This window comes from Sabethes cyaneus, chromosome 3, assembly GCF_943734655.1.
Source record: "Sabethes cyaneus chromosome 3, idSabCyanKW18_F2, whole genome shotgun sequence".
NCBI classification, from domain to species: domain Eukaryota; kingdom Metazoa; phylum Arthropoda; class Insecta; order Diptera; family Culicidae; genus Sabethes; species Sabethes cyaneus.
The window spans coordinates 74,280,137-74,304,743 of record NC_071355.1 but is presented as its reverse complement, the minus strand read 5'-3'; the positions used below and the strand labels follow the sequence as shown (position 1 = coordinate 74,304,743).

General features: G+C 39.4%; 1 protein-coding gene across 2 annotated transcripts in view; it reads right to left on the bottom strand.

The window, feature by feature from the left end:
• LOC128744355 (MAP7 domain-containing protein 2) overlaps positions 1 to 24,607 on the bottom strand; it is a 366,494-nt gene that overhangs the window by 244,990 nt on the left and 96,897 nt on the right. For both annotated transcript variants that reach the window (XM_053841301.1, XM_053841302.1), the window contains exon 2: positions 12,482 to 12,517. In XM_053841301.1, coding sequence (XP_053697276.1) covers positions 12,482 to 12,517 — 36 coding nt within the window. The remainder of the gene's footprint in view (positions 1 to 12,481; positions 12,518 to 24,607) is intronic.

Here is a 24,607-nt window from a genome sequence, read left to right as displayed (position 1 = left end):
GAGAATATGCGATAGGCAATTATATGGATTATTGGAACAATTTGCTCCGTAATCTTAAGAGCATGCATTTGGTAGCGCTCCGGCAGAAAAAGAAAGATGAAACCAAACTGATGCTCACCTGCCGGCAGAGCAAAGCAGCAAAGCATTGCAAAAGCAAAACAAAACTCGTCGCGTCGGAGAAGGTAACATCCGACTGAGAGAGAGCAAATCGATTCGTCTTCTGTGCTTTGCCAGGAAAACGCCGAGAATTGAGATATTTTGCAGAGCACGACGGAAGCCTGGTCACAAACGAGTCCGATATCTCACCCGCTATCCTGACGCTTGATTTTGAATCATCCAGGGTAGCACGTATCAGCCTAATCAGTTTTGTTGGAAAACCAAGTGTAATCTGTCACAGCTCATTTCGTTTAACTAAATCATACGCAGCCTTGAAGTCTATAAACAAATGGTCAGTCTGCAAATTGAATTCCCGGAATTTATCGAGGATCTGTGGCAAGGTGAACATTTGGTCCGTCGTGGAGCGTCCCTCTTGAAACCCGTACTGATATTCGCCATCAAAGGTTTCCTGCAACGGCCTCAGTTTGAGTATTCACAGTATTCGGGAGAGCATTTTGTATGCAGAATTGAGGAAAGTAATGCCTCGATATTTGCTGCATTCGAATCGATGACCCTTTTTATAAATGCGACATTCCAACCAGTCCTTAGGGAGTTCATCTTCAGTCCATACCTTTAGTATGGACCTGATGGACTGCTCAATACAGCCGTTCGCTCCTGACTTTCAAAAGTTCGGCGGGGATACCGTCCTTTCCAGCTGCTTTGCCGTTTCGTAGCTCTCTCGCTACTTTTCTAACCTCGTCCAAAGTTGGTGGATCTACAGCTTGTCCATCATCCTCAGTCGTTATTCTATTTCTACTGACCGCTCCATCTTGTTCACCATTCAACACTGCATCGAAATGTTGTTTCCAATGCCATCATTACTTTTAGACAAGGATAAATAACAAGGAATACTTAGTATGGACGCCATATACCGTAGTCTTGACGTTATAAACGTGTTTACTAAAATTATATTTTGGTGAATCAAAAGAAGACGAGGTTTCAACAACTACATCAGATGGAAAATTTTCCTGACAAGATCACTCCTATTGTTTTCAACGGTACATCTAACGGAATTAAAAAAGATAATCCCCAACATTTTGACTGACTCATTTATTATCATCCAAGAAGACGACGGTAGTATATCACGGTTATGTTTTGCCCCAACACATTCCACAAAATCAGTATTGGTAAAGCTGTCTCCAAACCTCGTGTTTTTAGTCTTGACCTTGAAATGCGGTCAAACATATATTGATATTTTTTGAAAACCTTCCTTGAAGATTTCTTCAATGCTTGAAGATGAATGAGACAAGATTTGCTCGGTCGTCAGAGAGATCGAGACGGCGCACAGTGGGACGGATTCAAAAGAAGACGGACATCGATATTTGTGACGAAACTATTAAAGATAACACCTTACTATCTTCTGCGATGTTTCTTCAATTTGTGAGAACTTTGTAATAGTATTGGAAAATTTGGGATTAAGGGTATAACACAACAGACAGAAAAAATAATTTTTTAGTTTCAAGCTTACCGTCTTCGATTGGTAAGAAACATTTGTAGGTAATATTGTTTTGAACAACTTCACTGAAGACAAAAAGTGGCTATCTCTTAAGGGCAAAAAGTTACGGAGCGAAACTTGCGGGTACCCCCTTAAAATTAGTTTTTTTTAACATAGCTCTTTTATTTAAATTTTTCTAAGCGTAAAATGTTCTGCAAAGTTATAGACAGTGCTAATTTGCAAATTTTTGTAGAATATGTGGAAACTCTACAATTGCCGGTTTTCAAGTTGTTTAATTTTTTTTTGCTTTTTTTATTGCAAACTTTAAACCGGGGTTTCATGAGCAGTAGCACAATGTAGCAACTGACTTATAATGTTTTTGCAACATCCACTCTTCATGTGTAAGAATCTGTATTAATGATTGTGGGATCTCATGGGCCATATGAGTAAATTGCACTTAAGTTTTTCAGTTTTGAAGATTTAACCCTTCAACGAGAAAGACCGCATGTGGACCTAGATCCCGAGAGCAACATATGAAATTTGTTTTAAATGAACAATATAAAAAGTTCGTTTACAACAGAATTCTTCACATTTTGAAAACAAGATTATAACATTCTGATCATGCATTCGAGAGTTATCATCTTTCAAAACCAAGACATCATGAGAATTGTAAAAAGATTATTGCGTCATTTTTACTTTTAAAGAAAAGATCATTTAGAACAAATTATTCGACCTCAACATTTTTGTGAGTTGTTCATATGCTTTATTTAAATTTGTAATGCATTTGATTTAAAAAAAAATATTTAGATATACCGTTGGAGACATGAGAATCGTGGAAAAATGACATTAGCTCGAACGTACGTTTTTTCGATGTTACCTGCTCCTGAGAGTCAAAGTAAATAATATCTACCTAACAAGCCAGTTGTCGCCTGTTCGAATCTCGACTGGGAGATGCTGCGTTAGGATCGCAGCCTTATCCCTACAATTGTAAAGTCTGTCGTAATAAAAAAAGGGCCAAGTTTGGAAAATAGCGACCTAGGCTTTATTTTATTTTTTACTTTGGTTATGGCATTCGTGCCTTAAATTGTTTTTATGTTTATATGTATGTTAGACATGTTTAATAAAAGAAATCAACTAATTTAAGGTACAATGAGATTTGTACAACTTTAAACGTTCTTTTGTGCTGTAAAACTGATAAACTTAAATGCAGTTTACTAATATGGCCCATGAGATCCCATTGTCATTTATACATATTCTTACACATAAAGAGTGGATGTTGCAAAAACATTATGAGTCAGCTGCTACATTCTGCTACTACTCAAGAAATATCCTCTGTAAAGTTTGCAATAAAAAAGCAAAAAATTTAAACAACTTGAAAACAGACAATTGTAGAGTTTCCACATATTCTACAAAAATATGCAAATTCGCATTGTCAACGACTTTGCAGAATATTTCTTCTTTATAAGAGTTGAAATAAAAAAGCTATGTGAAAAAACCCTTATTAAGGGGCCACCCGCAAGTTTCGCTCCGTAACTTTTTTCCCTTAAGAGATAGCCACTTTTTGTCTTCAGTGAAGTTGTTCAAAACAATATTATCTACACATGTTTCTTACCAATCGAAGACATTAAGTTTGAAACTAAAATGTTATTTTTTCTATCTATTGTGTTATCCCCTTAATCCCAAATTTTCCAATACTATAAAAAAGTTCTTATAAAGCGAAGAAACTTTGCGGAAGACATTAAGGTGATACTTATAATAGTTTCGTCACAAATATCGATGTCCGTCTTCTTTTTAAACTGTCCCACTGTGCGGCGGTGCTAGACGATGAAACCCCCCAGTATTCGTAATGACTGGATTTGACGGGCAATGCCAACTAGCGTGGAGAGAAAAAAAGAGAGCTCAGAAAAACTTCCTACAAGAGAATTTGGTCAAGTATCGACGAGTGCAGAATGTGTTGACCACGATCCTGAGGAAGAAAAGTGCCAAAAGGAGGACAGAGATCATGAAGAACAAGAACAACTGTTCCGATCTAATGCCAAACGAAACCTGACATGTATAGGGACCACAATGGAAACCTGATCTCGAAATAGCACAAAGTGGTCGACAGGTGGACCGGTCGACTACGGACTCTACAAAACCCTAATGACTCAAAACGGTCATTGGCTTTATAAACAATGTAATACCGAATTGGGGCATAGGATTACAACTAGCGGGTACAAGCGGTCCGTAATTTATGTACAGCAATCGGGGCCTGCCACAAAAGACGATCAGTAAGACTGTCGCAGTGGCCTTTTAACCCAATGCCCTTCTGGCACACAAAAAAAAAAACAAAAAACCCTAAGATCTGGTTTCACCCCCATACCATGTGAAATGTACTATGTTCAATGTACATGTACGTATATGTACCATGTTGCTCGACGGATACTTGAAAGCACTGGGCTGTTTTTGAACGTCGTGTGCTTTGGACTATCTTTGGCGGTGTATAGAGGGCCAATGTTGCAAGCACAGCAACAGAAGTTAACCAAGGAGTGTCTCAACACCATATCTCGGAGAAAGCAGGCTGCTGAAGGTCGACGGAGCTACTAAAAATATGAGATAGAAACGTTAACAACGACTCTACCATGGTAGTTTCCAAAATATGGTAGGAAGGAATGCTAAAAAAGATGATCGATTTCATCACTGCAACTATCGCGACACAACGCTTATAAATACCGTCTGCCAGGTTTTCTCCCAGGTCTTGTTATGCAGACTGTCACCGATAGCCCAAAGATTCGTAGCGAACTATCAAGCGGGCTTCAACGGAGTTCTAACCACTATGGATCAAATTTTACCCTTTCGGAAAATTCTGCAGAAATGCCCACACATCATATATTCTACGACTTTCAAGCAGTATACGATACAATCAATCAAAACCAGCTATGGCAAATAATGGAACAATATGGAGATACGGATAAACTGACGTGACTAATCAAAGGAATTTTGGATCGAGTCATATGTTTCGGGTTTGATGGTCGGCGGGATAATGAGCAACACAAACACCGTAGTGGTCTTTAGCCTCTTAACCAGCAACTCCTATCCCTACCTCTTCGTGGTACCAGCCGGAATAAGATCAATCTTGGCGGAGATCGGGTAATCAACTAAGGTCGTATACCAACAGGGAAGGAGGCACTGTGTTGTCTCGGCACTATAATATGGCAGCCGCACAGCGAGACTTGGTCGGCTCGGAACATTCAGCGTGGACAAAGGCGACATGGAATGGATCTTGGTACCCAGAACTGCGGATCGCTAAATTTCGCGGGTGGCTACAGAGTGCTGCTCGATCAGTAAGAACCCCGAAAGATCGACATCGTGGCACTGCAGGAGATCTGTCGCTAGGACGGGAAGATGCGAAGGATCCGTGACGGCAAGGTCTAATTTTACCAGAGCGGTGGAGCGGGCCTCGTAATGATGGGCAGAATGCGGATCGCTACAGAATATCAAGATCGTCATCTGGTCGTCTGGGATATGAACACCTAAATCGGCAGGGAAGTGATGAATGACCGGTGATCGGGCCCCATAGCCTGCACATCGACACGAACGATAACGATCATCGACCATCGATCCATCAACTTTGCAGTTTCCCGAGACCTGGTGGTCTGAAACACTTTCTTTCTCCGTAAGTATGCCCACAAAATCGATCATATTCTCATCGATGGCTGGTATTTCTCGAATATCATAAACGTACGCTCCTTACGGGATGTCAGTGCCCACAAACGATAATAGCGTCCCGGCACCTGATCTTGAGTTCCGGTAAAAAAGCGGACAGCTGAAAATTATTACAGCCACCTGAAAGAACCGACTCGCGAGAGAACTCTACGAATACAGTGAAAAACGGTTAGCAATGGCACTTTATTAGATGATTTCCATGGATGGGTGGATGGATAGGACGAAAGGTGTGGTTTGTCCTGACTGCAGAAAAGATGATTGACATGATTGCCGTAATTGCTGATCAACGCCGCCCACAAGGTGCTTTCCCAGATCTTGTTACATCGCCGATCCCCTATAACAAGAAGACTTCGTAGGGCAGTACCAGGCGAACTTTATGGAAGTCTTTGCTACTATGAATCAAATATTCACACTCCGACAAATCCACCTACCCACGTATCATATTTTCGTGAATCATATCAACTTCAACATATCCACGTATCATATTTCAGGGTAGCGTACGATACAGTCGAGTGCCGCGAGCTAAGGCAAAAGTAGCCAACTACAGGATTTCGCAGACGAACTTGACGTCATTACTGAAAACATTGGCACGGCAGAGGTAATCTACGACACACTGAAAACGGAGACTAAAAAGATTGGGTTACAAATCATTGAGTAATTCTCGCTGAAACGGGGCCACTACTGACACGAGGTCTTCAAATATTGGAACTTTTGCGCTTAATTGGTTGAGAATGGGTAAAAAATAAGAATTACGCTTTTGATACCTCGAAATAGTGGACCCCTCGTTCGCCATGGGTCTAACAGGTTCAAAAAAAGTTGCATTTTGAGCAAACCTTGAGATCTATATCATGTGATATTTCATACATTTGCCATGAACCAACTAATAAAAGGGTTCTATAAAGAAGAAGAACAGGGCATTCTAATGGAGTAAAAAAATATTGGCGCTATCTTGGATTTGGTCGCCATATTGGATTTTATCAAACAATCGCCGTTTTCACCATGAGTTTCTCTACCGATGTTCATTTTAAGACCACCATTGGAAAGCTGAGGAAAAATGCTACAAAAAACATAATTAGGTGTGTACATAATGCCATTTCACACCTAATTTTATGAATGTTTCTTGTAGCATTTTTCCACAGCTTTCCAATGGTGGTCTTAAAATTAAAATCGGTTGGGGGGCTCATGGTGCAAACGGCGATTTTTTTATAAAATCCAATATGGTGACCAAATCCAAGATGGCCGCCAAAAATTTGTTTATTCCATTTGAAAGCCCTGCTCTTCTTCTTTACAGAACCGGGTTATTTGTTAGTTGTTTCATTGCAAATTTATGAAATGTCACATGATATAAATCTCAAGGTTTGCTCAAAATTCAACTTTTTTTGAACCTGTCAGGCGAACGAGGGGTCGACTATTTCGAGGTATCAAAAGTGTAATTCTTATTTTTTAACCATTTTCAACCAATTAAGCGCAAAAGTTTTAATATTTGAAGACCTCGTGTCAGTAGTGGCCCCGTTTCAGCGAAAATCATCCATTGTCGAAAACCAAATGTATGATAGGAAGAGGCTTCAGAGAAAATAACGTCTGCCTACCACAGACAGTGACTACTAGAGGACCGGTAGTTCTCTACGGAGTTCTACGAACTTCCTCTATGAGACTGTAACTTTGCTTACGAAAGACATACATCACTTGCCGTATTCGTGCGAAAGGTGTTACGGACTATTTTTGGCAGAGTACAAAGGAAAAGCGGAGAGTGGCGCAGGCTTATGAACCACGAGCTGCAGGCGCTACTTGGAGCGATTCACATTCTACATCTGGCGAAAGTTGAGAAACTTCAGTGGGTCGGCCACGTCGCAAGGATGCCTGACGATTCAATCAACCGGATTGAAACTGATTTGCAAGTGTCAAAATGCTTAACGAACTAGCGACGAATAGCACAGAACCGAATACTAAGGAGATAAGTTCTTGATACAGCAAAAGTCAAACCAGTTTTATGCTTCTAAAAAAAATAGTAGACGGAGGAGGAGAAGGAATTCGTAATGAATTTGAAGCCATGGCGTTACTCAAGGGGAACGCCCGCACCCTTGTCATATTTGAGCGAAAGGTGCTACGGACGTTCATTGGTGAAGTACAAGCAAAGAGTGGCCGATGCGGACGAACTACTGTTACTGCTTGGGGTTTCAAAAGTCAGAAGGTTATCAGGAGCCGGACACGTCGTAAGCATACTAGACGATAGTGTGGCAAGAACCGTTCTCTTTAACAATCACAACAATAGCCTTTAACAACAAATAGACCGAAATTATTCTGACTGAATGTTTCTTTCAACAAATCAGAAACACGTGCGGTGAGGCATATGATATTCCATCGTCTTGTTAAAACCACAGCTCCTCCACATTAAGACCGGCGTCGTTTTTGAAGAAAAAGTTACTAACGGGTGACAACTAAAATTTTGGAATTTTGGACTCAACAACAAACGAGCTCAGAGAGAAATGAGAGTATGTATTTGTAAGCTCTCTTTCTCTTTCCTCTTTTTGTCAATATTTTTTGGTTTGTTTATGCTTGCCTTGTTTTGCTTAAAATGACGTCGAAACAAGAAGCATTTCCGGAGCGCGTTGTACACTTCTACGAACTGCCACAGAAATCTCGGCAAAAAGTATACGGTACTACATTTAAAAAGCGAATATGTTGCGGCTTCGACTGTTTACCATATCCTGCGATGCCCAACAACTATTCGCAAAATCGCAAGCAACGTAGTAGAAGAACAGCCAAAATTATGGACGCAGAAGGACATCGTTCTCATTATCGTGCTTTCAACAACAAGCCCTTTGGTTTAGCTATCAAATGAGATGGGCCTCAGACGAATGTTTGAAGAAAATTTTGATCCCATTTCTACAAAAACATCATGCAGATGGACAATGCGTGCTTTGGCCGGATAGAGCATCATCGCATTACGTAAAAAAAACAATCGTTCCTGAATACCCATTCGATCCCATTTTTACCCAAAAACCACGACCCGACAAATCTGTCTTAGTGCGCCCAATCGAAGATTTCTTCGGGATTTTGAGTTCCTTGGTGTACAAAAATAACTGGAGAGCCACGAATTGCAAACAGTTGATTGGTAGAATTAAGAGATGCATTCGCAAAGTTGACATGACGGCCGTACAACGATCCTGTTTGGACGTCAAACGGAAGCTTCGCCGAACAGCCGATTACGGACCGTTTTCAAATGTACACTAATTTTTTTTCAACAATGGATAATGTATCTTTAATTTCGGTAAAGAAGATCTTCTTCAAGTATCTTTGTCTTTTTTTGACAGCGTGAGAAAAAAATTCCAAAATTTTAGTTGTCACCCGTTAATAATTTACAAAATGTACGATAAGACCGGAGGTTATGCGACTTTAGTCCTCGTGCGAGTTGAATTTTGTAAGCCCACGAACCTAAATGTATTGCGCAGAGTCTTTCATAAAGCACGATGCCGAAAGGACTCATTTAGGTTGTCGTCGACACTAAACTCCACAGAGATATTCTATATAGAATAAAAGTGGTACGTCCTCCGCGGTTTCTTAAACTAATTGCTCTAATGGAGGATTAAGTTAATTGCAAAATCGACAAAGAGCGTAATAAATTTCTCGAATTGAGCTATGGTTTTTGTGAAAAAAATGCACAATTTGCAGGCATTGTTCAGGTGTTAATCTGTTCATGACAAATCAAACTAAACATAAAACGAATGACAGCTGCTAAAATTGTGTACATGCCAAAGAGTGCTGCATCCTAAAATTCTATAGCTTTACAAAAAAATACAATTTTAATAGTAGTACCAGCCATTCACTGAGCAAAAATTCGAATTGAATGACCATCTCGCCAATGAAATCTACCGACTCTGTGAATTTAAAAGTGAAACCGCATGACGTCTGCTCTGTCAATGCATTGCATCAACTCTACGACTCAGACTACGAACCTTTGATAAAGGAACTTGTTATAAACCCTTCAGAAGTCTGGTTTGCAAGTCTTAATTAGGCAATAAACTTTATACGAAGTGACTATGAACTGGCAATGACACAAAATTCAATAATAGTGTTTTATCTGCCTACATTAAAGTAAAATAATACCACAATAGATCGAATTAATGGTCACAGTGGTCCCAATCTTAGTACAAAAAAAAACTTATGCAAGAGACCTTGAATGGGACACATTTTGCACGATCAGAGTAAAAGTAAAAGTTGTGTGCTTAGCGAGTGATGCAAATAATGCAGTTACGAAGTTTTTCATAGTTTGCCTTGTTAGATTGCACTAGTTTACATTACTCTAGAACCAGTCAATCATTAACCTAGAAAGTAGTATCAGCTAGAAGCAAATGTTTAGAGATTTCCCCAAAACATTTGACCGTTGGTTTACGGTCGGTTAAAATGCACCAATTGCTGCCACTCACTCGAAGAGCATTAAACGAGACTACCATCTCAAACAGGCTGCAACTGCATCGCGCACTTGATCGGCTGCTGCATATCTATAATTCCTTCGTGGAGCCCGTGGAAAATCACTTATGTCACACAATAAAGAATGCCATTAGACAATTATGAATCAATTACGGTTTGCTTGCTGCACATAGCACACCGCAGTGCAACGTGCGCGGATCAGATCTTGCCCAACTGCGGCTGCTGCTGCTGCAGCATGCAGTTATGTGTGTTGTGGTAGCACAGTGGTACCAACTTTTTTTTGTCTTTCATCATCAATCACAGCTTCAAAGGTACGGGCCGAATGGAGTTTTGCTCGCTGGCAACCGAAGTGATCACCATTAGTAGATATTAGCCAGTCACCACAGTAGTACAAGGAACGTTGCACCTCGTTACAAGCATTTTTTTCTTTTACAAAGCGTGAAATGCAACACGAACGCCTAAACTGAACTCTGTCGATTCGAATTTAGTGTTAAAATACGTGTGCTGCGCAAAAAAGCTGTTCTTCAAATGAGAGTTAGAAAATTACGTCCAGTTCTCGCTTTTACTGTAAATGAAAAATAACCGTTTCCAAAGATGTGGAGTGGTGGATGGTGAAATCACTCTCACTGCTGATTGGGGGGAGGGGTGGTGAGGGGGGGGGGGGGTATTTTCTGCGAACCTGCGAACAAATAAAAGCTTGTTGCTGCGGTTCGACGATATAGGCCAAAGTTATTGATTCGCCAATGCTTGTTATTGTTGTTGTTGTTGCCTGAATCGAATGTATCCAAAGTGTATTGCAATTTTGATTGGTTACGAAGACGATGATGATGATGATGATGATGATGAAGGTGATGATGATGATGAGGATGGTGATTATGATTACAAGAGCTGCCGGATACATTCAGAACTCCTGATTATTATCCAATTCAATCAGAGAGCTTTCAAAGAAGCTCCCAGTAGTAGCAATGCAAGCAACCACACAAGCAAATAACTTGCCAATGGAAACTCGGACGCACCGTACGCAGCTGAGCTGCTGACCCACAGGCCATTTGGCGTATAAAGGTGAACTGATCAGCGAACAATGAAAACAAAATAAACAGACCATAAATTGAAGCAGTTCCGATAGCATACATATACACATACAGACACGGACGGACATACCTGCTGAACCGGCTACGGCCGACATGCAATCGGCTCGGATCTAAGATGAAGTCATGAAACGTGAATATAATTTCACCATGATCTATTTTCGCGTTTTATGCCGAACGAACGGGTGGTGTGGCGGGTTTCCCGAGGATCGTGTATAACTTAATTAGCGGATGATTCCATTTATGCTTTTCTTTACCTTTCCGATGCGATGGAATTTTTTTCTTGAGAAAGAATTAAAACAAACCTACATTTGTCGGTTTACGAAGGGTTTTGGAGGAAGTCCACTAAAACATAGATCACAATTGAATATATTTTATTAGTGGCTTCTCGGCTTCGTATGTCGAGAACACCTAATTATACTCTAATAAGAATGAATAACTTAAAAGATAATACAATTGCAAACTTTTTTTTCGTAATTAATTCTTTTGGAGCTTTTTTGTCTTTCAACGTAATTGAAAGACAAAAACAAAAATACATAACAGTACTTATCAAACATTGAACCATTCTAAACCAAAGATCGATTCAAAGCACGTTTTGGACAGCATAACCTTTGCGTTGCGGACGATCAGCAACATTTTAAAACAAAGCAACAACATAAAATAGGCTGATCCAACCTGCCCCACACGCACACGATACATTCAATCGCAAGATTGGCGTCCATCTTACGCTAGAGGAAACAATATATTAAACACAGCAATAGAGGTAATCATTAGTCCAAACATCTGTCGAAACATTTTGGCTTCTTGTCCCTATGATTTTGGTGAGAAACTAACACGAAACTTGTGCTTGAAGCAGTAGCAGTAATGTACCCAGCCTAAACATGCAAACGAAAAAAAGATCCGTTCGAAAGGGGGAAAAACTACTCGACTGGACTGGACTGAGTTCGGTGTCATGTTACCGTTCTCAAATTGATCGAACTGTTAGTTCTACACTCAACAACGCGGTAACAGGTGCGGAATTTCAGCTGGAGTAGCCGTGCGAGATGAGAGTTTTTCACTACTTTTCAGGAGGGATTTATCTTTTTCTATTCTGTTCATTTGGCCAGTTAGAGTGCAACATGTTGCCACTTCAAGCTATTTAAACTTATTATCACATAATGCCGAATTTTCTTCTCTGAATCGAACCCAGCTGATTTAAATCGAACGATTGAATGAGAATTTGGAGAAATTTTTTTATTTGCGATTGGAAAACGCTCGAATCGAAATCAATCGAAATGCTATCCACACGCTCTGCTCTGAATAATTATTAAATGATTTCCTTCTTCTATCTGTCGCCATCAGTGGCAGCAATTCGTAATGAAAGTTTTCAATTAAATAATTCAAACGAAAAACGGACGCATTAAACCTACATCGCGATTCCGTCTTCCATCCAGTTGCATTCATTAATGCAATTACACACAATGGTCGACCAAATGGAACAGCTCTGCACGGACAAATACCACCGTGTAATGAGGCAAATCGAAGGATGAGAGAGATGTAACGACACGTTAAACAAACCAGTTGATTACCTATGATGATGAATCACCTCCTCCCTAATTCGGTTAGCAATAAGTGAACAACAATAAAATAATCGATTGGCAAAATAAAAGCAGAGCTATAAACGTACCTTGATCATCCATGGTTAGGAAGTTGGATTGCGTTTCTAAAATGAAGATGAAATAAAAGATAAATTAAACTCGTGGAAAACAAAGCAAAACGTGTACACAGAATAAAATAAGGCATTAATGTGAATAATGATGGAAAAAGTAAATAGACGCAATAATCATAATAAATAATAATTAATTCAGACCACAAACGAATCGAGTCTACAAAGCAAAGGAAAGCAAAGAAAAACCTTGAAGCTTGACCTTCTGGTTTTATTCGACATACTGGGCCAGTCAGTTGTTAGCGTACAGGATAGTTGTGGGACTGGTCATAAGGTTCTAATGACTCTTACAACCTCTCCAAATCGAGATTCGAACATACACTGGTTCGTTTAATAGACCAGTCCCAGCTAGCACCAACTTGTATATCAATGTACGGAAATTATCGTAAATATCTCCTAACAAACTCGAAATCGTAGCTAAAACTGGATAAAGTGGGACCAAGTTGATTTACTATCGTATATAATGATAATAACTGACATACATACGATTTTCTGCACAAAATCGTATAGTAGTACAGAGATACCTCGATATAAGACAATTTATAATTTCAAAAAGTTGTCTTATATCGAAATTGTCTTATATCGAAACATGATTTTTTCAAAAAAAAATGCATCTGCGGTCGCCAATTTTGCTCTGTGTTGTATGTTTACGTTTTTTGAAATATTTATTATTGTTGGAACTATCAGTTTTTTACAATTTTTTGGATTATTTTGAAATAATGATCATCTTTATGGTGCCGATTTTAGAATGGAAAATTAGCTTCGGTAATCAAATCATCTGCGATAATAGTGTTTTGCTAAATAAATTCCTCTTTCTTCTGATCAAGTGCAGATTCGTACTTTTACCCCACTAGCGGGGCAAAAGTGCGAATACCGCGGGCAAAAGTTCGAAGCTAGAATCCATGAAATTAGCCCAGCAGCTAGCAAAACCATATTATCTTCAATATGCGTTATATGTTTCAGTAAGGAATATTCGAGGAGGCTCTGTAGCCGCAAGGTTACCAAGTCTGCTTTGACAAGCGAATGGTCATGCGCTCGAATCTTAGTAGAATCAGGCCATTCGATGGCAAAGTGACTTTAGCATGGGTTTATTCTCAGGCCCCTCACCACCCTTCCTTCGTGCTGAATTCTATGTTATCCCGATATGGCCTATTGACAGTGCAAAAATGAGACCCTTATAGTTAAATGCACTGATTAGCTGTTCCAGGGATGGCTATAATTGGGGACAGCGCTGTCATGTCGAACGAGGTGAGTAAAGTAGAGAAAAAGCATTGAAGGAAGGGTACTCAATTACACACAAGCAAGCATAAAAAAAATTCAATAAGCTTATCGTTTACTCAATAGCGATTATAGCCAAAATAAAATGCAGTGCGGATTATACAGCGAACACCCGAGTGATATCACAATAGATCAAACCATACTGGTCGCAGAGATAAGTCCATACAGGAAAAAAGGAATATCCTGAATTTGCACCTTATCTAATTTGCGCTGGTGTATTGCAGCCTCCGTTAGATCGAAACTTTTCCAAACCTTTGTTTTTTGTTTCATCACCGGAAACACATTGTTTTTCTTCAGCCAACATCTGTAGAGCACACAGTTTTCTACAGATCTTTCATTTCTAGTATCTGTAATATAGTGCCTAAAGCTGTATATAATTAGCTATTCATTTTTGCCTCGTACATGAATCGCACTTTTGCCCCGTCCGTGAATCGAACTTTTACCCCGCCAGGCGCTTGACGGGGTTAGATTAAATTACGGAAAAGCGAAATATATTTTGTAAATTATTTTCGCAGTATTTTCAAAACAGATATGTGAGTGATGTAAAACGCTGCTACAAATTTTCAACAAGTAACATCCTCCAGTTGATATCGTATTTGCCGTATAACGAAAAATTACATCAAAACCGCCCTAAAATAACATTTGCTCATAACTCAGCAACTATGCTTCGTAAGCAACCACAGTTTACGTTAGATTCAAGCTGTCAAATATGTCACCCATCCATGCCAATGTAGAAAATTTACTCGGAATCTGCACCGATAAATCCTTGAATCGCACTTTTACCCGCATCGCACTTTTACCCCTCCTTACTCTAAATACTTATATAGTCGTAACGCTCAAAATTATTCGTAATCACGTATATCGCCTCCAAAATAGTACGGATATGCCAATTTTGCGCATCAATTACGATTTATTAGCATGCATATCTGTACGTAATGCTGATTTTTATCTTTTTTATACATATGAAAATGCTAGTTGGGGTGTCGTATTCCAAGGTCAAACTAAACTAAAAACCTAGTAACAGTATCGGAATACACCAGGTAAGTTTGTTGTTTTCAATTCCATATTATTCTAAATTTAAAACGGCAACGAATCATTTGTTGCTACGCATTCGCATAGATCAACATGCAGTTGAGCGGTAAAATCGAGGAGACATCATTGAAGAAAAGAGCAAGTAGAAATGGTCCTAAATTACGTCCTTGGGAAACCCCGTTCTGCGGACTGAATGTTGTTGATTCAGCCGATCATATCTTTGCGTATAGCTGTAGGTTTACTGAATAATATTCCAGCCAGTTACCGAGTCTATCCGAAAAGCCGAGTCGTCGAAATTTGGTATAAAGTATTTCACTGTCCACTATGTCAAAAGCAGCTTTGATATCCGTACATATTACATCAATTTGTACGCCGCCATCTCCATGTTGCTGATGAGTAATTCTCGCTGAAACGGGGCCACTACTGACACGAGGTCTTCAAATATTGGAACTTTTGCGCTTAATTGGTTGAAAATGGTTAAAAAATAAGAATTACACTTTTGATACCTCGAAATAGTGGACCCCTTGTGCGCCAAGGGGTCTAACAGGTTCGAAAAAAGTTGAGTTTTTAGCACACCTTGAGATCTATATTATGTGATATTTCATAAATTTGCCATGAAACAACTAACAAATGGTCCGGTTATGTAAAGAAGAAGCACAGGGCTTTCAAATGGAGTAAAAAAAATTTTGGTGGTCATCATGTATTTGGTCGCTATATTGGATTTTATCAAACAATCGCCGTTTTCACCATGAGCTCCTCAACCAATTTTCATTTTGAGACCACCATTAAAAAGCTGAGGAAAAATGCTACAAGATAAAATTCATAAAATTAGGTGTGCAATGGCATTAACTGAATAAAACAACCAGTTATTTGTAGCAAGGTTCACAATTTTCAAATAATTATTGTGATATTTCCAAAATTTGCTATGAAAAAACTACAAACGACACGGTTATAAACGAAGTGAAAAAAAATCGACGCCCATCTTGGATTTGGCCGCCATGTTGGATTTCATCCAAAAATCGCCGTTTTCGTCATGATCCCCCCAACCGATTTTAATTTTAAGACCACCATCGGAAATCTGAGAAAACATGCTATAAGGAACATCCATCAAAATACATGTGTAGTGGCATTAAATAAACGAAATAATTTATTATCTGTATCAAGGTTTATAACTCTCATATAATGGAATATCTTGCTACAGAGATTTAATTATTTTATTTTGTTAATGCCATTGCACACCCAACTTGATGAATGTTGTTAGTTGTTTCAAGGCAAATTTACGAAATATCATATCACATCTCAAGGTTTACTCAAAATTCAACTTTTTTGAACCTGTTAGACCCCATGGCGCACGAGGGGTCCACTATTTCGAGGTATCAAAAGTGTAATTCTTAATTTTTAACAGTTTTCAACCAATTAAGCGCAAAAGTTCTAATATTTGAAAACCTCGTGTCAGTAGTGACCCCGTTTCAGCGAGAATTACTCTAATGCAGAAGAGCAGTTCCACGTGAAATAGGTAAATGGCAAAATTTAAACCTTTCTGATTTAGAAACTTTACAAGCGTGTTCGATAGCAGGAAATATGCACCTTCCACAGGTTTTGGCGCTATTTTGATGCAAGACTCCTTTTCAAAAAGGGCGTATTTATTTTCAGGTGTATTTATTATGTTTGGAAGATTGCATCTCGAAAATTTTCGATTGTTCAAAAATTATGTTCCAGCAAAAGTTGTAGAAAATTGATTTTTGCACATGAAAAAAATATACACTGAAAAAATATTTTACCAATTTTTCAAAAATTTGAAAATGAAACTTAAAATCAAGGTATCAAAAATATACCTTCTTTTTTTTGACGTAGGACTACGTCTTACTTTAATAGGGTGCTATGCTGCAAAAACAAAAATGATCGTGACACGAAAAACTGATAGATTTTGAACGACAATAACTTAGTTAGTTCTGTACCGATTTTGATGGTTTGCATATCAATCGATTCACAAAACGTGTCGCCTATGAAACGCCTATTCTGTGGTTTTTACAAAAAGATAGATTTTCATAGCTAACTGCTGAAAGTTTTACTTAAAGTTGAACAATTTTAGTGAATTTACATAAGCTTCTAGCCAATCACGTTTAAGTATTTTCGGATATGAAATCGATACTTCCATTGCATTTATCAGGTAGATATAAGAGTGAAATCTATCGCTTTTATAACTTTTTAGTCGTTTTAAGATATCAATATCTCAGCGTTTCCTTTTATGCTGAGTCCCTGCAGATAACCTGAAATGTAACACAAAACACTATCAGTTTTCGTTGCTGCGTGTTGCAAAAACAGCAACAGTTTCGCTGCCTGCTGGTAGTACATCGACAAGTTACTCCCTTTAATTACGTAGATGATGGAATGAGAAACTTTGAAAAGAAGGACTGACTTTGAATCTCCGTTCTAATGAAACATAGACTACTTGATCACATAGTTTGTTTCTGCGAAACGTTCAAATGTATACCTAGTACGTCAATTTTGCCGGTTAGCTCCGACAATCAATGGCAAAAACATCACCAAGGCTGATAAGAAGATTCAATGTACATATGGATCTGAAGCAGGTCCACTCTTACACTAGTAATTCTTCAAACGAAATGAGTATCTTCGAAGGAATTCTTGCCGAGACTTCTAGTCTGACACACTACAATAAGCGCTCTATGTTTACCTCTATCGAGAGTCAAACCTCTCGAAAACTGCTGTATGCAGGAGACTTGGATCAGTTCATCACCTCTAAATGTGTTTTGGTAGCTGTTACCTGTGTACTTAGTAATTCTAAGTAAATGTTGCAAAAGTTTTATAAATCCTCCACTAACAAGCCTCTTTAAGAGCCACCAAATAATGGTTGAAGAAGTCTTCGAATTAATTTTCTTTTGTCTGCAATTAACTTATCTCTTATCTCTAAGGTACTTAGAAAATCGCTGAGTTATGAGCGTATAAAAAGTATCCACTTTCCCTTATGTAGGATAACCAACGTATTTTGGACCCCTCCAGCAGCTGTACATAATTTGGACACTTACAGCAAAATCAAATGGAAGTGTCCAAATTATGTACAGCTGCTGATGGGGTCCAAAATAGGTTGGTTACCCTAATCAGTTATTTTTCGTATCATAAACTGCACCCCAAAAACGTAGTAAAAGTATATTTATAAATAACAGCTCTGCGTGGTCCTACTCTGAGATGGAGCAACTTTCATAAACGGACTTCGTAGAACAACGACTGTCATAACTTTTCCCAACTCGGGATTTTTCAAGTAATATATGAACTTTTAATACAAATAACAATTCTTTATATCATTTACAACAAAATTGGCCATAATAATTATTTTTCTAAATGCAGCCGTTTTCGAGATATTCAGAGAAAAAGTTGTATTTATTTTAATTCTTTATTTTAAACACGTCTTTCTCATATGTTACTCCTGTTGCTCTACTGTTTCTATAAAATTTCTAATAGCTACCTACATTTAATTTCCTACAACTCATCCTAAAACACCTTATTGATTCAACCTTTCGTTTTTGGGTGTTGGACATATTGAAAACTGTATTAGAAAATACTGGACACACTGATTAGTTAGTAACTTTTTACCGAGTGAGGAAACATAAAAAAAAGTTTGACTAAAAATAGTTGAAAGTGTGTTGTTCATATTGGTAGAGTTTTAATAAAACAGATTAGGAGATTGCTGTGATATCTTAGGAACAAGTGAAAGTATGCAAAAATCTGTGGGTACTTTGTTAGGAAATCCAAATGCTTCGCATCAATGGAGCGTTAAACAGTTCAGAATCGAACACTCAACCGTGTCCCAAGTAACCAAATGTAGACGATCAATACTTTCACTTGTTCCGTAGATATCACCAGGCTTCATTTTCGGTTTTTCTGCTTAGTAGATGCTCATTTGACTACAGTGCCTCAACGAAACAGAATTCGGAAAAGTAGTGTAAAGGGTAATTGTAGAGTTAAACATTATTAACAATATTGTTGAAGACAGTACTGTTTTATCTTTTGTATTTACGGCGCTATGGGGTAGCATGAAAGATAAAACAGTACTTTCTTCACCAGTATTGCAGATAATAATAACCTCCTTAATTGCCCTTTACATTACTTTTCGAATTCAGTTTCGTTGAGGCGCTGTAGTCAAATGAGCATCTACTGAGCAAAAAACCGAAAATGAAGACTGGATATCACTGTAATCTTTTAATCCGTTTTGTTAAAACTCTACCGATATAAGCAATAAACTACTCATACAACTATTTTTAGTCAACATTTCTGTTATGTTTACTTTACTCACCCGCTAAAAATTTACTAACTAATCAGTGTATCCAGTTTTTTCGAATACAAGAATTCGACCATCGACCATTCGACCAGGACCATCTTGTGCTGCTTTAATATAGTTGTAAGGTGAACAAAATGCATCTTAAATATTAACGAGAGGCGCTTTATATTTTGAGCACGAAAATGACAGAGAATAAAATAGATTAAAAATCTGTTTTAGTCTACAAAAATTTCACTGTAAATATCGATACCAAGATTTACACCAAATGAAAAAATATTCCAAACAAAGTTATTTATTCATTAAGTCATGTGTAGCGGCTGGATAAAATTAATTGGAGAATTGATGATCCAAATCGAATTCAGTATCTCGTAGGCAACACAAAATGCATTGTGATAAACCATGCCATACAGAGACCATGCATTATTGAGTTCGATCATACAGATTTTATTCGACGTCACTTTGCAGTCGTTCAGCAACAGGAACTTAACAAATATATCAAAATTTAATTTTTTGCTACTGCTGCTGTTGGTTGGCAAGTATAAACATAAGCAATGATTTGGACATTTATGTTACTTCTACGAACAGCAAAAATTAAGCGAACAAAGCTGTAATCCTTGCATGTCATTTGGGCGGGTTATAATCCGCAAAGACTCGAACCACTCGAAACTGAAAACCATCCCCGTCGAAAATGGCAGATCAAAGGGTACGCGCGCCCGCTTAAAGCGAACCGGAATCTCGCAAAATAAGCACCAGTATGCTTACTTATATTAGGTACCAGATATAAGTCGGTCCCTGCTAAGCCAACAGGCATCCGGTACGGCGGTGTACACCCATTTCAGTCAGGACTTTTCATTTCTGACGGAAACGAAAGTTTCGTCAGTCATCTCATCTTGCGTCGAAAAATAAATAAATAAGCTAACTAAGAAAGCTCCGCTGGGCTTCTGGCTAAGGTTGTCTGACGATGGTTGTTACGCTTCAGGAAAGTTGAAGGCTGAGGTACTGCCAAGCCGCCAAGAGGCTGCAGCGAGCGGTGTGGTGCTGTAACTTCGCGGCAGCATAAAAATAATATTTATCAAAAAACGCCCAACAACCGGCTGGGCTTGATTATTAGGCTGATGGGACCGTGTGTAATATTGCGCGACTGTTCCGGCTCAAAAAGATTTGCCCCAAGATTAAAACGTCTTCAGAAGAAAAATGTTTATTTATTTTTGTTAACGATTGAATGACACTTGGCAATCACATAGCGCCGACTTTAATCGGGAGTTTATGAACGAAAACAACTACAATGTAAGTCGGTAAGTAACCGTTGCCGTTTTCTCCAAATCTGTGGCAAGGCAAGGTTTGTGGTGAGTTCGATTTCGAAGGAAAGTTTAACATTTATATTTAGTTTTCAGTTTTGAAGAACTCGAAGACACGCATCATTACCTTGTTTAAACCAGGCTGTTCGTTATAAGAAACTACAATGTATATATTTATCTGAAGTTGATTAAGTGATACCAGTGAAAGGAGTGTTCGGTTCATCACATGTTGCCGCAGGGGTTCGCAGCTGATTTGCCAGGGAGAAGGCCTCCAATTGAACGATGTTTGTTGAATCGAAGCCGCGCTAAAACAGCTAGGCTATTACGACCATGCCGTTACAAGTCAACCAACAACAACCTGTATATTTTTCTTCCCAAGGAATTTTGAATAGATTTTATGATACAATTCAATTCAATAAAAACAGAGAAGTAAAGGTCGCCCATCTAGGAAGAAAAGTTATTATCCATATCCTTCAATATTTCCACACTGGGACTACGTACTAGTTTTTATTTTGTCCAACGTTCCACTGCAGACTCGTCAATTACAGAGATTAACCGTATGCCATCCATTGGATACGGCAACGTCTTACTTATACTGTTAGCGGTCCTGCAGGGGTAATGATCTCTAATAAACTTTCTTAATATGAAATAAATTTCTCTAGTCCAGAAATTTGCTCCAGGCTTTCGAGTGGTTCAGACAGTCTCAATCAATTACCGCACACTTTATGAGATTACTGTTCGCTTGCCGTTAATGTGACATGATAGCTGCTAGTCGCTCAGTGGCCACAGCCGGGACCGCAAGAAAGTTCGATAAAGTGTTTCCTCCGGTGTGTTAATAAGCTGCCATAACTAGCAACCAGCGACAGTACACTGGCAGAAATATTTCATGTTCCTTTACAGCCTCGTAGGATAGATGGAATCTCAATCTTCTGCCTCGCGAAGGTAATTTGAAAATATTAAATCCTGTACATCCACCGTTCTAATATTGCACAACAATTTTTCACTTCCACCGAGCCAAACTCATTTCTTGCGTGCGTAGAGTCTGCTACACGGCACTTCACGGCATTGCATTGGGCCGGACCCAGCCAGGCTGCAACGGAATGGATGGCTGCCTGCCTGCGCATGTAGATAAGCAGATGGAAATTAAGTTTTCACACGCCAATATACGGACGGGACGATGACGACGGTTTGCTCGGGTAACAAGCTAACAAAAAAACGACAGAGGAGAGTGCTGTTGTCTACAGTTGCACTTGGACAAGCGCATAAAAAAGCGGACGACCACGGGACGACGGATCGGAACTCGAGGAGTGGACGACTTGTGAAAGCATCGCCGGTATGGAAAGCCCCAGCCGCTTGCTTGGCAGAGGTACCTATATGCAATCGACAAGCACTGTCTCGTTAGGAGTGTATCATAGACGACGCGCTTGAAAAAAAGCAAAAGTTCCGATATGTGCGAGTTTTGACGCCAATATTGACCAATCCATTACGATGATGCTGATTAACGTAATTGAATAGTCGTCTGAATGGAAAGGGAAAAAATGTTGCATAATGAAAACCAGTTACTGTTAGAGGATAGGTGAATTACACGATATATTTATTATGGTTTCAAGAGGTCCAGCGTTGCACATGCAGTATGTTTAGAATTGTGAGAAATTAATCCATCCACTAACTCTATCTAATAGCTCTTCAGTTTACTAACATTTGAGCTTTTCAAACAAAGACCTTCAATTACCCTAAATTACTAAGAGAATACTCGAAGTTAATAGCACATTTTTAAATTTAGGTACAATCATTCGATGCATTCCTAATAAGAGAAGAAAGTTTAGCAGATATCAAGAGTGTAACGGGTGGCAACTAAAATTTTGGAATTTATTCGAGGCCCCTATACTCAACAACAAACGAGCTCAGAGAGAAGTGAGAGTAAGTATATGCTAGCTCTCTCTCCCTCTTTTCTTTTTGCCAATACAGTAATGACCCGATTTTGTCACCCCCATGATGAATTTAGGGGTGACAAAAACGGGGCAGTGACAAAATGGGGTTTTTTTCAATTTTTATTTTTTTGCAGATAACTTAGAACGAACTACATATACTTCATTCTGATCACTTTTAGGACATGTCGCACTTCCTTCTACCTCATAAAATAGACCCCATAGTGGTCTTTAACCTCTTATCCAGCAACTTCTATCACTGCCTCTTTATCGTACCAGCCGGAATACGAGCAACCTTAGCGAAGATCGGGTAACCAACTCCGGCGGAAATTAATGTCGTATACCGACAGAGCAGGAAGCACTCATGCGAATACTGCGTATAGTAACGAGAAATAGCCTTGTCAACCTTGACCGTCTGTTCACATGTCAGGAGCGGCTCTTGATAGCTTAACGATTCTTCAGCCAAGTGAGTTGTACTCTAGGCTAGGAGCGGCTCACGACAGCGTTGGATCCAGAACGGGCGGCTGAATTAAGAAATGTGTATTGGCACTAAAACAAAGATGGCAGTTCCAACACGAGACTCAGTAGCGTGACCCTAGTAATGCAACCTACCTAAACAAAGTTTACTACGAACAATCGGGAAAATTCAAATAAGAACATTCGATATGAACGATGACAACGAAATAATGACATGGAATGGAAGCTTTTTATAGATGGAACTGCACTGGGTTGCGATAGACGACAGGGTGCTGTTAGAACAGTTAGAACCCCGAATTTTCGGCACCGTAACACTGCAGCAGATCTGTCGCAAAGCGAGTGTAATAGATTTGCGGCGGAAGGCCCGGTTTTACCAGAGCGGTCGAGTGACCAACAAGCAGAAAACGGTCTTTATAATTCTGGACAGAATGCAGAATCGCGTGATAGATTGGAAGACGACCAACAAGAGGATGTGTTTATTGAGGATAAAGAGCCGTTTCTTTAACTACACTATCATAAATGTGCACGTCTGCACTGTCCACACGAAGATAGACCCAACGATGTGAAGGAAGCGTTCTATGCGCAGCAGGAGGCGATGTAGACAGCTGCTTGCCACGGGATATCAAGGTTGTCAAATGAATACCCAGGTCGGTAGGGAAGCGTTGTATAGACCGGTGGTCGGACGCCATAGTTTGCACACCGGCAAGAACGATAACAACCGGCAATGCATCCATTTTGCAGTTTCCAGAGGTCTGATGTTCAGAAGCACACTCGGAGCATTACTTAGTAGCAGTATCGGATCATTACATAGGACAGCATCAGGCGGGCTTTATGGGGACATGTGCTACTACGGATCAAATTTTCACACTCTGACAAATCCTCTAGAAGGGCGGCCCTGTAGCCGCAAGGTTACCGAGCCTGCCTTGACAAGCGAGTGGTCGTGGGTTCGAATCTTAGTAGAATCAGGCCATTCGATGTTAAGTGACTTTTAGGATAGGTTTATTCTCTTCCTCAGTCACACCCTTCCTACTAAACTCTGCATTTACTAACAATGAAGCCTCCTGCCAGGGCAAGTCATAAGAATGGTACTTGTTTGAGGTGCGAATGAAACCTCTTATTCAAAGGCAAATTATAACTTGTTCCACTACCTGGTTCTAGGAACGAGATTGGTAATGCAAAAATAGTAAGGGTCACATACACACCCTCACTTTGTGCTGAACTCTGCTTTACCGACCATGAAGCCTCTAGCCGGAGCTGGTTATAAGAATGATACTTGCTCGAGGTGCGAATAAAGCCTCTTGTCCAAGGGCAAATTATAACTAGTCTCCGCACTTCCTGGTTTTAGAGCTAGATTGGTTGAAAAGTAGTAAGAAGGGTAAAAGGAAAAAAGGGGTGAAAACACCGACACGTAAGCACGGATAATAAACAGCTCGTTCACTCTATAGCGATACTGCAAAAATAACGAAGTGCGGAACAGCTGGATAAGATCACAACAGATCAAAATGCTGGTCGTACTGATAATATCTATACAAAAAATGCTCTACAAATGTCGGGAGTACAACGTGCCCACGCATCATATTTTCGTGGATTACAGGGCGTCATACGATACAGTCGACCGCAAACAGCTAGATAATGTACGAGAACGATTTTTCGGACGAACTGATGCGACTGATCAAAGCAACCCTGCAACGGGTTAGTACATAACCTCTCTCGAACCCTTCCGAATCGCACAGAGTTTTGAGGCAAGGGGATGGACTGAGGTGGTTTGCGCAATGCT